General features: G+C 36.4%; 1 protein-coding gene across 5 annotated transcripts in view; it reads left to right on the forward strand.

Annotated features, from left to right (window-relative positions):
• SLC38A9 (solute carrier family 38 member 9) overlaps nt 1-16,819 on the forward strand; it is a 95,748-nt gene that overhangs the window by 7,498 nt on the left and 71,431 nt on the right. For 3 of the 5 annotated variants that reach the window (XR_004299410.1, XM_032404406.1, XM_032404407.1), the window contains exon 2: nt 7,670-7,819. Coding sequence is in view for 2 of the 5 variants with exons in the window: in XM_032404406.1 (XP_032260297.1) it covers nt 7,713-7,819 (107 nt within the window). In the remaining 3 variants the exon portion in view is untranslated. Of the gene's footprint in view, nt 1-7,669; nt 7,820-16,819 lie in introns of those variants that run through there. The other 2 variants (XM_032404409.1, XM_032404408.1) reach the window with 2 other exon arrangements.

Consider the following 16,819-nt stretch of genomic DNA (forward strand, 5'->3'; position numbering starts at 1 on the left):
ACCTTTTTGTAATTGATACTTGGGAAGGACAGCTTAGCCAACCAGAGCTAATGTCCAGCTGCCTGCACAAAAGTAAAAGTCTCCTGTTGTTGGAGCATGTTGCTAGGGAAGGTCATTGTCCCTGTTGATGGGCAAGATGATCTTCTGGGCTGCTGCATGGCTTTTGCCACTGCAGGTAAAAATAGCCTTTGCCTCAGCAGCATCTAATTGCCCCCAGGTCTTCGGAGAGCTCTGATAGTCCTTCCAAACTCACTATTTATAGTACAGATAATCCCCTTGCCATAGTTGCTTCTTCGTAGTTGCTTCTTCGAATGTTTTTATTGATAAGCAACTGAGCTCCTGAGTTCTTATCAGTGAAAACAGTTGAGATAACATCCTAGCACAGCTTACTTCGTTCTTATGTCAAAACAACTTTTTTTTTTAAACAACTTCTAAAACAATTTTTTTTGTCTTTGTCATAAACAGATGGATTAAAACAATTCACTTAGGTTGTAAACAAGTAGATTTGAAATCATATCAAACCAATACACAGCATAACTTCTCTACAATATCTTTATTTCCCAAGTTTTTAATTCCTGTGCTATGTCCACCTTAATTTAAAATGTATTTTTGTTGGTATTTTATATAGAGTATTTTCACTCTATATCCAGGGAGCAATTTTTTCACGTTAAGTAGTCATTGACAGTTTTTTTTTTCTAAAGATTTTATTTATTTAGGGGCACCTGGGTGGCTCAGTTGTTAAGCGTCTGCCTTCAGCTCAGGTCATGATCCCGGGGCCCTGGGATCGCCCCGCATCGGGCTCCCTGCTCAGTGGGAAGCCTGCTTCTCCCTCTCCCACTCCCCCTGCTTGTGTTCCCTCTCACTGTGTCTCTTTCAAATAAATAAATAAAATATATATTTTTTAAAGATTTTTAAGATTTTTGATAGACAATGAGATGGGGGGCCGATCCCAGGGCACACACTTAACAACTGAGCCACCCAGGCGCTCCACTAGTGACAGTTTTAAATTAAGGAAGTTTAATAGGACTATCAATCCTAGTTTTATAGTTAGTGGCTCAAAGTAATCTTGAAAAATACTGCTTTTTAGTTTTAAAATTTAAGACCAAACAAGTCAACCGAATTACTGGTTTTATTATGTAGAGGAAGGAACTGAAAGATCAAGTTTGTGTTTTTGCTTCTCGGCTAACTCTGTTTTTGTGAAATTACTTAACCTTGCCTCAGTTACTTCCATATTAATGGAAGATTAATAACGATTACTTTGAATAATGTATACTTTATATTCAGGATCATTTCTGATGCTTCACCTTTAAATATGTACAATGCATTTTGTGAATCTGTGTTTTAAACAGTCAAGTAAACTTCTTACCATAAAAAAATAAATTTTGCACTGATCTATTAGAAAGTTAATTTAGGAGCTAGGACCAGCAATTGTTGTAGATTTTAATTAAAAGTAAAATGATGAACTGAAAATCGGAATTGGTAATTAACATCCTACTAGGTTTTATTATTTAAGTGATTTAGAACAAGTTACCTAATTTGTAGGCTTCCTCAATAATAATATTTCTTAAGTTTATTGAGGATGGGGACCATGAGTTAAAAAAATATTTTTTTTCTCAGTACTTCAGTACATTGTAGAGGCTTGGTGAGAAATTGTTGAATGAATATATTGTTCAGGGTTTGCCGTTAACTCAGTATTTTGGGTTTTTTTTTTTTTTTTTTTTTTAAAGATTTTATTTATTTATTTGAGAGAGAGAGAATGAGAGACAGAGAGCACGAGAGGGAGGAGGGTCAGAGGGAGAAGCAGACTCCCTGCCTAGCAGGGAGCCCAACGTGGGACTCGATCCTGGGACTCCAGGATCATGACCTGAGCCGAAGGCAGTCGCTTAACCAACTGAGCCACCCAGGAGCCCCTAACTCAGTATTTTGGTTGTCTCATCTTAAAATAATCATTTTTGCATGTATACTCTTTATTATTTGTATACTCTTTATAGAAAGACATAGAAATAAAGCCCTTCATGACTGGAGATGGTAGTATTTTGATTTCACTTTTTTTGAAAAGTCACTATTACATAAGCTACTTCAACATTGTCTCTAGTGAGACTAATAAGTTAATGAGAGCTTTGGCTTAAATGCTGGGCAGGAAAACAGAAGATGGAAATGGAAGGGAATGACAGGAAAGAAAATGCACATATTCTGGGGATAGAATATGTTACCAACATCTATGTTACTTAATAGTGGCATTTTGACAACTTTTGCCTATCTCTCACCTCCTCATTATTACAGAATTTTTCACTTAGAGAAAAGAGGAAAACCTCAAGAGGCTGCACGTGTAAAAAAAACAAACAAACAACAAAACAACAAGTTTTTTCATTTGTTATCTGAGAGGAATAATAATGCATTTGAACATTTATTTTCCTATTACAAAGTGCTAAGTATAACATGCATCATTTCACTTAATTTTCAACCACACCAGGGAGGTGGATGCTATTGTTTCAGTTTCACAGATGGGAAAATAGATTCATGAAGGTTAATCTTCAATTACGTAGGTTGTGAGTGGCAGGTAAGGATTGCTGACTCAAGTGTTTTCTTTCTACTCTGTCGTAAGTGCTATATTTAGAAAAATAGCAACAGCAGATATAAGACTACGTTAAACAAATACAGCACCAATAAAACTATACTTTTAAGTAGTCTGGTAAAAAGAAACAGAAGAAGGTGAAAGATAAAAGAGAGACAAAGGGCAAAGAACAGGAAAGAAGCACAGCATAATGGCAAAGAATATAGGCTCTGAACTTAGACTGCCTGGGTTTGACTTCTAACTCTCCCACTTATTAACTTTATAATCGGTTAACTTCTCTGTACCTTGTATCCTTGTTTATAAAATGAGGATAGTCATAGTAACTTAGAGTTGAAGAATAAAGGTAAAGCACTTGCCTTTAAATGTTAAAACCTATTTATTTCACTTTATGGCGTTTAGTGTGTGTGTGCACGTGTGTGCATGCGTGCTTATGTGTGAAATACAACATCCATTCAGAAAAGTGCATAAAACATATATATAATTATTAAAGCAAATGGCCATATAACCAGAATCAAGTTGAAAAATACAATATTGCCATCACCATTTAAGGTCTTCTCCTGTCCCTTCCTATCAACCTCTTATTTTACCTGCCTAGAGCAGGGTTTTTCAACCTCAGAACTATTGACATTTTGGACTGAATAATTCTTTGTTGTAGGAGGCTATCTTGTTCATTGTAGGATATTTAGCAGCATCCCTGGTTTCTACCCATTGGGTCTAATAGCACCTCCCCCAGTGATAAAAACCAATTGGGTGAGATCAAATGCCTGTCTTTATCTCTCTACAGCTCTACCTGCTATGTACAGAGTAGACAGTAAGGGCATAAGGGTAGAAGCAGGGAGCTCCATCAGAAAACTGTTGTAGAAATCTTGGTAACAAATTATGGTGGCCAGACCCTGAATATACTTGAAGAGAAAACCAACACGATTTTCCTAATGGATTGAATGTACACTGAGAAAAAGAAGTCATGAATACTTCTAAGGATTTGGGCCTGAATAACTAGAAGGAAGGAGATGCTAGCAATTGAAATCAGGAAAACAATGGGTAGGGTATTTTTTTGGGAAAAAATTAAAAGTTCAGTTTTGGACGTTAGTTGTCTGTTATATCCAAATAAAGATGTTAAGAAGAATATATACATATGTCAAATCATTATATTGTTCATCTAAAAGTAATACAATGTTATATGTCAATTGTATTAATAAAAAAAAAAGATGGAGGCACCTGGGTAGCTTAGTTGGTTGAGCGTCTGACTCTTGATTTCGGCTCAGGTCATGATATCAGGGCCATGATATTGAGCCCCGCATTGGGCTCTGGGCTCAGCAGGGAGTTTGCTTGGAATTCTCTCCCTCCCTCCCCCCGTCCCCCTGCTTGCACGCTCTCTCTCTTTAAATAAATAAATAAAATCTTAAAAAAAAAAAGATGTTAAGTAGGCAGTTGGTTATGCAAGTGTGAAATGCAGGAGAGAAATTTTGGCTAGAAATGTTACTATGGAAGTTGTCATTGTCTAGATCAATAGAACTTTCTATAATGATGGAAATGTTTTATATCTACACTGTGCCATATGGTAACCACTGGACACATGTGCCTATCAAGCACTTCAAATGTGGTTAGTATGACTCAGGAATTGAATTTTTTTAATTTAATTTTAATTAATATATATAGCTACATGTGACTAGTGGCTGCTGTATTATATAATGAAGGTGGTGTTACTAAACCATGAGATTGGATAACATTACCCACAAATTGAGGGTAGATAGAGAAGAGAACCACGGCTGAAACTTGAGACTGCAATTTTAAGAATTCTGGGACACAAGAAGTAAACAGTAAATGAGACAAAGAGGAGAGACCAGTGAGGTATAGAGAAAACCTGGAGCCCTAGTAAATCTAATTTATTAAGAAGGAAAGTGTCCCTTATTGCACTTATTTCTGATGGGGCAAGTAAGTTAAATACTGAAAAGTAACCATTGGCTGTCGGTCATTGGTAATCTAACAAGAGCACTTTCTGTATAGTGATGGGGAAGAAAGCCTGATTAGCATGGTGTCAAGAAAGAATGGGAGGATCTTATCTTATGCTTTCTGTTTCTCCAACCTTTTTTATTTTTCTCCTTTCTTACTTTTGTTTAGGTCTGCAATTTTTTTTATCATTCTCTTTTCCTACTGTACTAGATTTTAAGTTACATGCTGTTTTCTATTATGTTAATAGTTACCTTTAAAATTACAACATGCATTGCTTCAAAGTATAATGTTGATCTGGACAATACAAGGACCTTAGAACACTAATTCCAAGACCTTCACTTGACTTTTTTTCCCTTTGGTCTGGAATTTTAATTCTTTTTTTCCACTCTATGATAATATTGTTTATTAATTCTGGTTGGAATTCATTAAACTTCTTGAATCCGCAGATTGTTGTCTTTTATGAATTGTGGAACATTCTCAGCCACTGTCTCTTCAAATATTACCTCTGCTATCTCCTCTCTTTATGATTCTCCAGTTATATGCATGTTAGACCTTCTCTATCTCCCATGTCTCTTAACTTGTCTTCCACAATTTCTGTCTTTTTTTTTTTTTCCTCTCTCTCTGCTGTTCTAGATAGTTTCTTCTGATGTATCTTCTAGTTCATTAGTTTTGAACTTTTAAACCCACCCATCAAGTTTTAAATTTTGGCTATTTTATTATTGGAGGGGGTTAAAATTCATGTTCTTGTCAAACATGCTAAGTTACTTGTTTGATAATTTCCACTTTGTCTTATTTGTTTGTTTGTTTTACAGAATACATTTATTGCAATGTATACTGGGAATCAGATTTTAGGCTGTAAACTAAGCTGGTGGATTGAGCTTCATATATGCAAAGTGAGATGTTAATGTAATTAGTATATTAAATCAAAAATCTTTTTAAAGCTTTATTTATTTTAGAGAGAGAGAGTGAGAGAGCATGCAAGCCACAGGAGAGGCAGAGGGAGAGGGAGAGAGAATCCTCAAGCAGACTTCCTGCTGAGTGCAGAGCCCGATGCAGGGCTCAATCCCAGGACCCTGAAATCATGACCTGGGCCGAAATCAAGAGTTGGCCATTTAACCAACTGAGCTACCCAGGCACACCATTAAATCAAAAATTCTTTTCTTTTTTTTAAAGATTTATTTATTTATTTGACAGTGAGAGAGAGAGACCACGAGCAGTGGGGAGGGGCAGAGGGAGAGGGACAAGCAGACTCCCCACTGAGAGGGAGCCCAAGATGGGGCTCAATCCCAGGACCCCGGGATTATGACCTTAGCCAAAGGCAGACGCTTAACTGACTGAGCCACCTAGCCTCCCCTAAATCAAAAATTCTTAATGGCAAGTTGACAATAGAAGGAAAAAAACCTCTTTTTTTTTTTTTTAAGATTTTATTTATTAGCGCACAAGCAGGGGGCAAGGGCAGAGGGAGAGGGAGAGGCAGGCTTCCCGCAGAGCAGGGAGCCTGATGTGGGGCTCTATCCCAGGACCCCGGGATCATGACCCGAGCCAAAGGCATACACTTAACCAACTCAGCCACCCAGGTGCCTCTGAAACCCTCTTGAATTTAGCTTCTATGATGAGCAGTACATTGTACTTAAAATTTTCTTTTTTTTCTTTGTTTTCTTGTTTTTTGTTTTAATTTCAGTATAGTTAACATACAGTGTTGTATTAGTTTCAATGTACAATATAGTGATTCAGCAGTTCCATATATTACTCAGTGCTCGTTAAGATAAACACACTTCTTAATCCCCATCACCTATTTCACCCATCCCTCCCACAAACCTCCCCTCTAGTAACCATCTGTTTGTTTTCTATAGTTAAGAATCTGTTTTTTGGTTTGTTTCTTTTTTTCATTTGTTGGCTGTTTTGTTTCTTAAATTGCACATGTGAGTGATACCATATATATTTGTCTTTCTCTGACTGGCTTATTTTGCTTAGCATTACCCTCTCTAGATCCAACTATGTTGCTGCAGATGGCAAGATTTTTTTTTTTTGGTCGAATAATATTCCATTGTATATATATCCACTTTGTTTTTTATTTTAAGATGGGAAGCATAATTGTTTTCTAATCTTATTTTGATAATCCCTATAGTTGAAGTCTTTATGAATCTATTTCTACTGGTGTTTCTTCTGGTTCTCACTAAAAACACTTTATTTCTTTGCATGCTAGATTATTTTTATCTGTGTACTGTTCAGTGTCCTTGAAAGATTGTTAGCAGGTCTGCTTTGAGGCATAGGATCAAGGTGTGTCCTCACAGAAAAGATTTATATTTGTTTCTAGCAGGTACCTACCTAGTAGAAGTCCTACCAAGCAAGTTAACCTTAAACTATATTCACGGCTTTAAGTGTTCTCTGACCTCCTGCGGATCCACATGAAGCGCAGTTTGTGGTACTGAACACTTCCTCCTCCACAGATGCATGCATGTGTGCACGTGTACACACACACACACTGCCTATGGGCATTGTCAGGAAATCTTGTTTGTAGTTCCCTTGTGAGGGAATGCGGCACTTCTACTGCTTGTTAATTCCCAATCTAATGGTAAAGATCTTTGTACTCCCAGCTATGTTATTGGGAGAAGGGAAAGGGGATGATTTCTTATTACATCATTCCTTACTTTGGGTGAATCCCAGGTTTTATCTTCTATTTTCCTAGTACTTCACAAGGCCTTGAAAACCTCAGTCCCATTTTCTCCTGGTACAGCAAATACTCTCTGGGCAGAAGCAATTTCTTGAGCTATTTACCTCACTAGGTTCATTACCTGCACCTACCAATCGCCTGATTATCATCATTTTTGATGTGTTTCAAAAGACATTTTCTGATTTTATCCAATTTTTTTCTACAGGAAAACAGGTCCAAATAGCCTAATCTGTTTTATTACTAGAAACAGATTGCCCTACTTATTTTTTAGTAAGCTGAAAAATAAACAGTAATTCCAATTCAGCTTAGCTAATTTCTGATAAAAGATTTAGGCATATACCTCATTAAGATATCATCAGCAAATTCCTATATTTTTCTAATATCTTATGCATGCAATGTATTACTTGTTAGTAGTAAAATAATTTTTAATTAAGTTTTATATTTTTTATACTTTCTGATTTATATAGGACTGACTTCATCAGTGTTTAGAAGCTAAGAAAAGTGGCAGATATGGATAGTGATTCTAGGCATCTTCTCATCCCTGATGTAGATCATGAAATAATAAACCCTGGACCTATGAATATCCAGTTTGATTCATCAGATCTAAGATCCAAAAGGTAAGTGATTAAAATAAAACATTTATTTCATAACTAGGGTTTTTTGATTATTAGACTAGGACTAACTATGTAACCAAATATATGTAGTTTTGAATATAAAATATCCAGTTACTTAACAGCATCTGTATGTTTGTATGTGCAAGGGAAAAAATATGAATACTCTTTCGTTCTTTATTTTTGACTTTTTTGACTAAGTTCACCATTTGTGTTGTGAAAGGGGTTGGGTTAAATTTTACAAAGTAAGATGCATTTATGTAATTCATTTAACAAATATATATTGATTACCTGCTTTGTGCAAGGTAATATGCTAAGTACTGGGGATAAAACAGTAAAATTAATACATAATCCTTACCTTCACTGAGCTTAAATTCCAGCAAATAGTTTAAAATTCATTTCATTGCATACCTGGAAAACCCCAAAGAATCCACTGAAAAATTATAGAGAATTCAGTAAAGTGGCTATTTACAAAATAAACAAAAATAATAGTATTCCAGTAAGAAAGTGTAATGGAACAAAAGAAAAAATAAGAGTAGCCTTAACAGTGTGCAAAATCTACATGAGAGAAACTTCAGAATAAGATTTAGGGTATTTTTTCATATCTGAGATGCTGATTGTGAGTTGAACTGTTCTTCTTTTTGTAGTATAACACACAAAGATAAACTGCTACCAGTATACCTGATGCAATAATCTCTTAGGATGTAGAGATTTTTTTTTTTAATTTACTGAAAGAACTCTTGAGCTTATTTGGTATTTTATCATATATTTCTTATGCAATTATAAAAATGAAAACAAAATATTTCAGTTAAGATATTACTAATACTTTACATTTAGAATATGATTCTTTGCAATCAGTTTTCTGACTTGGTGTCATCAAAATTGTTTTTTTTTCCCCTTCCCACACCCAATGGTCCTTTGTATCATTAAGAATGTTAATAATGTAGTATTTGTTAAAAGAATTTTCTTTCAAATCACTGACACTTTCTTTAGTTTGGATGCTTGCACTTTCCTGATTTTACCAGAAGGTGTCATAGAAGGTTTTCTGACAATAATATGGCTCATATTTCTTCTCCAATGGTTCTTAAATGGTTTGATGACTGAAATGACCGGGAATTACAATTACCTGTCATACCACCAGGAATAATTACTTTTATGACAGCTGCCTGGCGGACAGTGATTAAAAGATATCCTGGATTATGCGGATGCGTCCATATTTTAGAAGTGTATATATTAGAATTGGTAAAATATGACATTTAATGAAAAGGCATATTTTGCAGTTAGTGGAAGGACTCTAAAATACAGTCTTATGCTCTTTAAATTTTAGTCCATAAATTTAATGTCTCCCCCCACCCCCAGAAATGTCAGCAGCCAGTTCCAAAGTTTATATGGCCCAGCAGTTTCACTTCTAAGCATTAACTCACAATGTCAAATACTATATGTACAAGGTTGTTTAATGCAGTATTTTTTTTATAATAGTAAAAGATTTAAAACAACCAGAATGTCTTTTCTTACAGGACTGGGTAAATAAATTTTGGCCCATTGATACAATGGAATATTTTTCACCCATTAAAAAGAAGGAAGTGGCTTTATTACATATCAAAATGAAACAAGTCTTCAACTTGTTAAATCAAAAAAAGTGCAGAACAGTGTATATAGTGTACCATCATTTGGGTAAAAATAAATAAACTGTGTATAATGCAATATGTATAAATGATTCTGGAAGAATAAGTAGTAAATTTAAGAGTGGTTGCCTCCTTAGGGAGAAATAGTGCTTGAGGTGGGAAGTGTGGCAGATGCTGTCTGTTCCTTGCCCACAGAATCTTAATTTTGTCAACAGTGAGAATAGGTTCCAATCTAGGAGATAAAGGAAGATTGATTTAAGCTAGTCTTCATAATCCTATTTCCGTTTTCCAGATACTTAATTTTTTAGTCTTTCTTGAAGCTAGAGATGGCAGTGTGAAATTTATCATATAAGAAATGTATCATTGTCATTTACATAGTGACCATCACAAAAGATAATGAAATTAATCTTAAAATTTTCACTTGTGTATTCCAACATCAAGTGAATACAAGAACTTATGAATGCTGATTGAATGCTCAGGATTTTCTTGAAACCTCTGAATTCTATGATAAATAATTGACCACTGTGACAATAGAATATAGGTCATTAAAGTGCATTCCATTGCGATAAGTTGGCAGGAGTTCAGGCAGTTCTCTGAGAATCTGTTTAACCATGTAGATTAAATGGAAGTATATTTTCTATAATGAAACTTGTCAAAATGAGAAGGGATCAACTATTGACAATCATGGGATAACTACCTAGGTGAGCATGTTTTAAGGAAGGCAAATATTTATAGGCACTTTGCAGTATTGAATGCTAATTTGCTTGTGAATTAATTCTGCTTAAGAAAACAGGAACTATTATTTGATAAGGAAAAAAAGTAGGAGTACCTAAAAACATTGTTAATTCTATTAAAAGATGGGTTACTTCACTTTGTATGCCTAAAAAAAACCTCAGACACACTGAGGAAAGTTATCTTCATTAGAAGAACCAGCTTAGACAACTCTTTCTAAGACATAGATCATTTTGGAGTCACCAAATAACTTTGGTATTGTCCCATTACAATTTTACCTGTGTAATATTATAATTTAGATATATTTTAAAATCTGTTCTTAAAATTAGGCTTAATTTAGCCTCATCTTCATAGGTTTGTGAAATGATGTTTCATCATTATTCTAATATGCATTATGATAAATATCAAGTAGTTAAGATAGCATTAGTCCTTGTGCTACCTAAAAATCATCTTACATGTAACCACACTTTGGGAAACTGTGTTTGGCCATCAGAGTATAGAAAACAACATTTGATACTAATTTTAGCTTGCTTTTCCTCAGTTTAGCTTGTGATTAATTTTATCTCTTCCACTAGGTGGCAATCAAAATCATGTATCAGTTCAAATGTAACAATTTTAAGAACTCCTTTGAACTGACAGTGTGATGGATTTGCTTATCACATTGGTGGAACTGGGGTCTAATTAGACTCATGGAGGATGAAGCTTGTCACTGTAGAATAGGAATACATGTCATAACCATCTGGATCATTTGAGGAACTTCTGCCAACTCTACATGCACACTTTTCTCTCTACACACCTCTCTTCCCCCTCAGTTTTTCATCTGGCTTGGGGTGGAGTTAAGAATGTGGGTGGAGGGACAGGAAGGTTTAGAAATCTCCTATGTTGTATGTGATATATTCCATTGGCAATCACTAGTCTGAGAGATTGTTTTCCTGCTTTTCCCAGACTTCCTGGTAACCAAAGATAGAGCTGGTATTCAGGGTTGCTTCATACTGTGCTGCTGCTCTGGGATTATGCCCCTTGGGAGTTGAACATTCCAGCCGGCCTGAAACCAGACTGTGAAGTGGTTAATTTCTTTTTGAGCTCCCCTTTTTCAGTTTTCTTCTACCAACATTTCCTTTTCCATTTTTCCTAGGGCCTAGGGTTTTCATGCTCCTTTTGTATCCACAGTGTTCCCCAGGGCAATAATTCACCCAGCAGTTTTCTCTTAGGCAATGCTTGGTAAATCATACTTTTCCTCACCCCTTTTTCTCTTTTTTTTTTTTTAAGATTTTATTTATTTATTTGAGAGAGAGAATGAGACAGAGAGAGAGAACATGAGAGGGGGGAGGATCAGAGGGAGAAGCAGACTCCCTGCTGAGCAGGGAGTCCGAAGCGGGACTCGATCCCGAGACTCCAGGATCATGACCCGAGCTGAAGGCAGTCGCTTAACCAACTGAGCCACCCAGGCGCCCCTTCCTCACCCCTTTTTCACTAGTACTTATCTGTCCTATTCTTGTAGGGATCTGTTGTCTGTTTGGTGTTTTAATGGGAAACAGTCTGAGGTGTCAGAGACCTGGTCTATTACCTTTTCCATGGCTATTTGTATTTTAATGTGGAGAATCCTAGAAATACAAAAGCCTAACCTAAAAGTTAGATTCTTTTTTTTTTTTTTTTTTTGTAATTGACAACATTGCAAGAAGTCTGGTAAGCCAGTGGGACAGAGGTAGATATTGAAAATAAGCAGCATTCCTGGTGCCTTCAAACACACTATGCTATGGCCCCTGGTTTCTTTGAATGTCTACTAGTCTGCACATATGTAAGTTGGCCTCTTTCTGTTTCATCTGGCAATAATACTATCCCTGATTAGCAGCCTGAATTGACTCTTTTGGGTACTTGTGGTTCTGGGAGAGAGAAGGAATAACAAAGCAAAGTGAAGAGTGTATTAATTTATAAGGGTAGATCTGGGCCCAATAATAATGATTGGAAGTGGTTACTAAGGCTTGGTAGTTCCATAGTTAGGGATTATGGAGATGTATAGCAAGAGATATAAGAGTAGTTTTCCCAGGACTGTTGGTTTCCAGAGCTGCATAAATTACATTTTGAGGAATGTGCCATCCATGTTAAGTAGATGGGACTAGGGTCTTGACTGTATATCAGTGACATGGAACGGATGGCCCACTTGCTGATTGCAGCACTCCTTCTATATCCTCCCTCTCTTCCTTGTTTTTCCTCCTATTCTCTTCCCTCTCCTGTCCACTTTTCTCACCCTTCTTCTCCCCGTGTTTCACTCCCCATATTACTTTCCACAATGGAACCCTTTTTTGCTAAATGCTTACATACATGTTTATGAGTCTATGTGCATTTGGAAATGCATCAAAATATGAAATGATTTTTTTCTAATGGATGATTTTCATTTTCCTCTATAACTTATATATTATCTTCAGTATAGACAGTGTACTACTTTTATAATGAGAACCAAGTTATCCAAAAAATACAGCATTCAGAGGCGCCTGGGTAGCTCAGTCAGTTAAGTGTCTGCCTTCAGCTCAGGTCATGATCCCGGGGTCCTGGAATTGAGCCCCACATCGGGCTCCCTGCTCGGTGAGGATTCTACTTCTCCCTCTGTCCCTCCCCCTGCTCGTGCACACATGTTCTCTCTCTCTCAAATAAATAAATACAATCTTAAAAAAGAAAAGAAAATATAGCATTCCTATAATTTAGGATAAAAATAGTATATGCAAAATGAAAACCCATTTTCTTAAAAGCATTGTTTAAATCACCTGTGCTTCTGTGGACTGTTACAAATCATGTTTTTTCTCTACCTGGTGGAGCTTTTTTAGTAGGAGGGTATAAGGAAGTTTCTGACAACAGAAGCATAAGGAAATAAATTCCATCACATAGAGGCAAGCGTTGTTGAAATATTTTGGTATATTTCATCTTGTCCTTTTCTATGATTTTTTTAAAGAGGTCACATAGTCTATACAATTTAATGTACTGCTTATTCAGTTTAAATTCATTACTTCTGCCTTTTATTCCCTAGCTGTCTCCCTGCCTGCCTTCTTCTGTCTCTATCTCCGTCCCTCTCCATTTGCCTCCTCCTGTCCTTCTTTCTTATATGTTTTCCTTTTGTCAGTAAACATTCACTAAGCTCCTGTAGTGTGCGAGAAAGTGCTCAAACACAGCCCCTACCTCCAGGGAAGGAGATAGGTACACACTGAAAAAAAGGGAGCACTATGATGAGCAGTTATAAATATTTTGATTTTATTTTTTTTTAACTCAGTACTCATTTTTCATTAGGAAAAATACTGGTTTATCCCATTCTGAGCCAGATTACCAAGAACCCTGTGGAATTATATCCCTATGAGTAACTATGCTCTAGGGTCTGGCTGAGCCCAGCCAGGAATACAATGAGGCCATTTGTAGTACTGATGGCTAGGTGTTTGGGGGGCTTTCTGTAAGGCACTGCTCTGGGTAAGAACATTTGTTGTGGCAGTTGTTTTGACTGAGGTTGAAGTTCTTTCATTTGATTTTTGTTTTGTTTGTAATATGTTGGTGGTAGATTTTCTAAAGGATTAAGCTGGATGAAGTTTACTAACATCTGGTTACAAACATTTCTAAAGGAAAAACCTATTCAGATACTCCCTGACATAGATGTGACAAGGGCATGAGGCCTCCTCCCTCCTTATCCCCTTTGCCCACCAGGAAGGGGAATAGAAGTCCTTATCTCCACCTCTAAGTCCCTAAGGAGACTTTCAGTGGTCTATGGCAGGAGTTAGGAAACTTTTTTTTTTATAAAGGGCCAGATAGTTAATACTTTAGGCTTTTTGGTCCTATGAATTAAATTTTGCCATTGTGGGGTGATAGTAGCCATAGAATACAAGATTATGTGGACATGGCTGTGATCCAATAAAACATGCCGTAGACTGGATTTGTCGTATCCTGCCATAATCTACCAACCTGTGATCTTTAAGAATGGGTTTTAGGGACTTGGGTGTAAGCAACCATAGGGACGTACTTTCTACTGCTGTGACTCCTAGGGATACCTCTTGCCTTGTTTCTGGAAAAGTTAGAAAGTAAGGGCTACTCACCTTAATTTCACTCTGCCCCCACAACTGCTTCTAATAAAACTGTTCTCATAATAAGTGTTCTGATCAAAATGGCCCCTTGGACAATAAAACAATCTCTAGCCTTTCCCCAAACTTCATGCCCCTGATGCAAGCCTAAAGTCCTTTGGCAAGGTTATCCAAGGATTTTAACTGCCATAAACTCTAGGGATAGAGACTGAAGCCCAAATGATGTATAAGGGGAATGTACCAGGTTTCAAGGAGAAGTAAAAAGTTTTACAGTAAAAATTGTGCTTAAAAATCACTGAAACGTCCCCCCAAAAACTGTATTGTCAGCATTTTCTCATATGAAGAATTCTTTTTTTTCCCCAAGATTTATTTATTCATTTTTAGAGAGAGAGAGAGAGAGAGAGAGAAAGAGTGAGGGGGAGGGGCAGAAGGGGAAGGAAAGGGACAAGCAGACTCTGTGCTGAGCGACCATGAGATCATGACCTGAGCCAAAATCAAGAGTGGGACACTTAACCGACTGAGACACCTGAGCACCCCAAGGGTTCTTTCTAAACATTATGTTAAAAAATATGAATTTAAATGTATCATAACTTAATAATGTTTAAATATTATGCTGTTTATAATTTTTTAAAATAATGCTGATTAGCAGCTTTCTACATACCATATTTTGATTTCCTTCTAGTAGAGTCTCAGAAGTATAATTATTAGATTAAAGGATATAAACACAATTAAGGCTTTTGATACATATTACAGCCAAATTGTTTTCTACAAAGATTGTTCCACATTATATTCCTACCAGCAATGTATGAAAGTTCCTATTTCACAATCCCCTTTCTAGCACTGTTTATTTTCTTTTTTCCTAAAATATCTCTTATATTTTGTTTATAAAACTTTCCTATATGTAAAAGTTGGTTAATAGAAGCCAGTTAGCAGGGCAGATTTCACAGTGGACTCTTGCCTTTATGGTCTATTCTGTTACTGTGGCTGAGTCGGCTGAGTAACATGCCATATAGCTAACAATGGGTTCTGATCAGCCTACTACAATATTTGCCATCTGTGTTGAAAATATATCCTTTATCACCTGAATGACCATTTGGGTAGACCATCTGTTGCTAGTGTATTTCCAGTGGCAAAGCAGAAGTTCTCTTAGCCATCTGCCTTTCTTGAGCCATGATGAAGATATCTAAGGCTTGATGTGTAGTAGCCCTTTCTTAAGTTATGGGTGAGGAGCAAGAAAGAGGCTTATTTTCTTTGGTGATCTGTTTAAAGAATAGATGAATTCTCCTTTTAGTGTTTTCAATTTCTAGGCAATTGAATTAACATAGCAAAGCAATGTTAATATTCATTTGAAGAATCACATGTATATATTAAAAATAAGATTTTATCTTAGTATTTATATTTACTTAATTCTTCACCTCTTTGTATTACCTTTCCAGTTTTTAAGGAAAGGAAATTTTAGTTAAAAATGCTGACCTGGCATTTTTCTTCTTCCCCATTTTTTTTTTTAATGGAGAATATTTAGGTTACAAGACAGGAAATTTTATTTCTTTTCCAGAAATTCTTTTGGTAGATTTGTGTAAGAAGGGGAGTAGTAATTGGCATGACATTGCAGGCTGAAGCCTACCCTTTATTTATAATTAAGACAAATCTTTATTTCAAAATATTAAGTTAATGATATTCTTAATTTATTGCACTTAAGTTAATTGAGACAATTTGTGATTTATTTTTGCATTCTCATAGAGCAGTTAAAAGGAAGAGTTGCTGGAGAACTATGCTGTCTTGGGAATTTTTCCCACATTCCTAATCTTCCTTTGTTGAGGTCACTCACCATGTCCTGTTTGTGGGTCTGCTTTTTCTAGGTGGAAGATAGGATGCAGTGATGGTGGTGGTACTATTTTATATCAACCTAGAGAAAAATGGAAGAATATATGTTGGTATTTGCTTACAAGTGCTTCTACCTTGATTCTTGGTGTTTATTTAATTCTTTTAGCCTCAATCCAGTGCTGATACTAAAAACAAGACAAAAATCCTCACATTTCTGTTAGTGATCATTTTGTAGCCATAAAAGAAGAGACTGTTTATTTTCAGGACAGTTGGATTAAACCAGTTTATGGATTTTTTTTTTTTTAAGATTTTATTTATTTGACAGAGACACAGCAAGAGAGGGAACACAAACAGGGGGAGTGGGAGAGGGAGAAGGAGAAGCAGGCTTCCTGCCAAGCAGGGAGCCCAATGCGGGGCTCGATCCCAGGACCCTGGGATCATGACCTGAGCCGAAGGTAGACACTTAACGACTGAGCCACCTAAGCTCCCCATAAACCAGTTTATGGATTTTTTTAAAAGGTTTTATTTATTTATTTGAGAAAGAGTGTGTGAGCAACTGTGCCAGGTGGGCAGGGGCTAAGGGAGAGGAAGAGAAAGAATCTCAAGCAGACTCTGCACCCAGCATGGAGCCCAACTCTGAGATCACGACCCGAAATGAGACCAAGAGTCAGACTAAGCCACCCAGGCACCCCCAGTTTACGTATTTTTGTAAACCAAAATTTGGAAGCTTGAATTGCATTGAAAGAATTTTGAAATTCATTCTTAGTAGA

Source organism: Phoca vitulina, unplaced genomic scaffold (assembly GCF_004348235.1).
Source record: "Phoca vitulina isolate PV1807 unplaced genomic scaffold, GSC_HSeal_1.0 scaffold6, whole genome shotgun sequence".
Taxonomy (NCBI): Eukaryota; Metazoa; Chordata; class Mammalia; order Carnivora; family Phocidae; genus Phoca; species Phoca vitulina.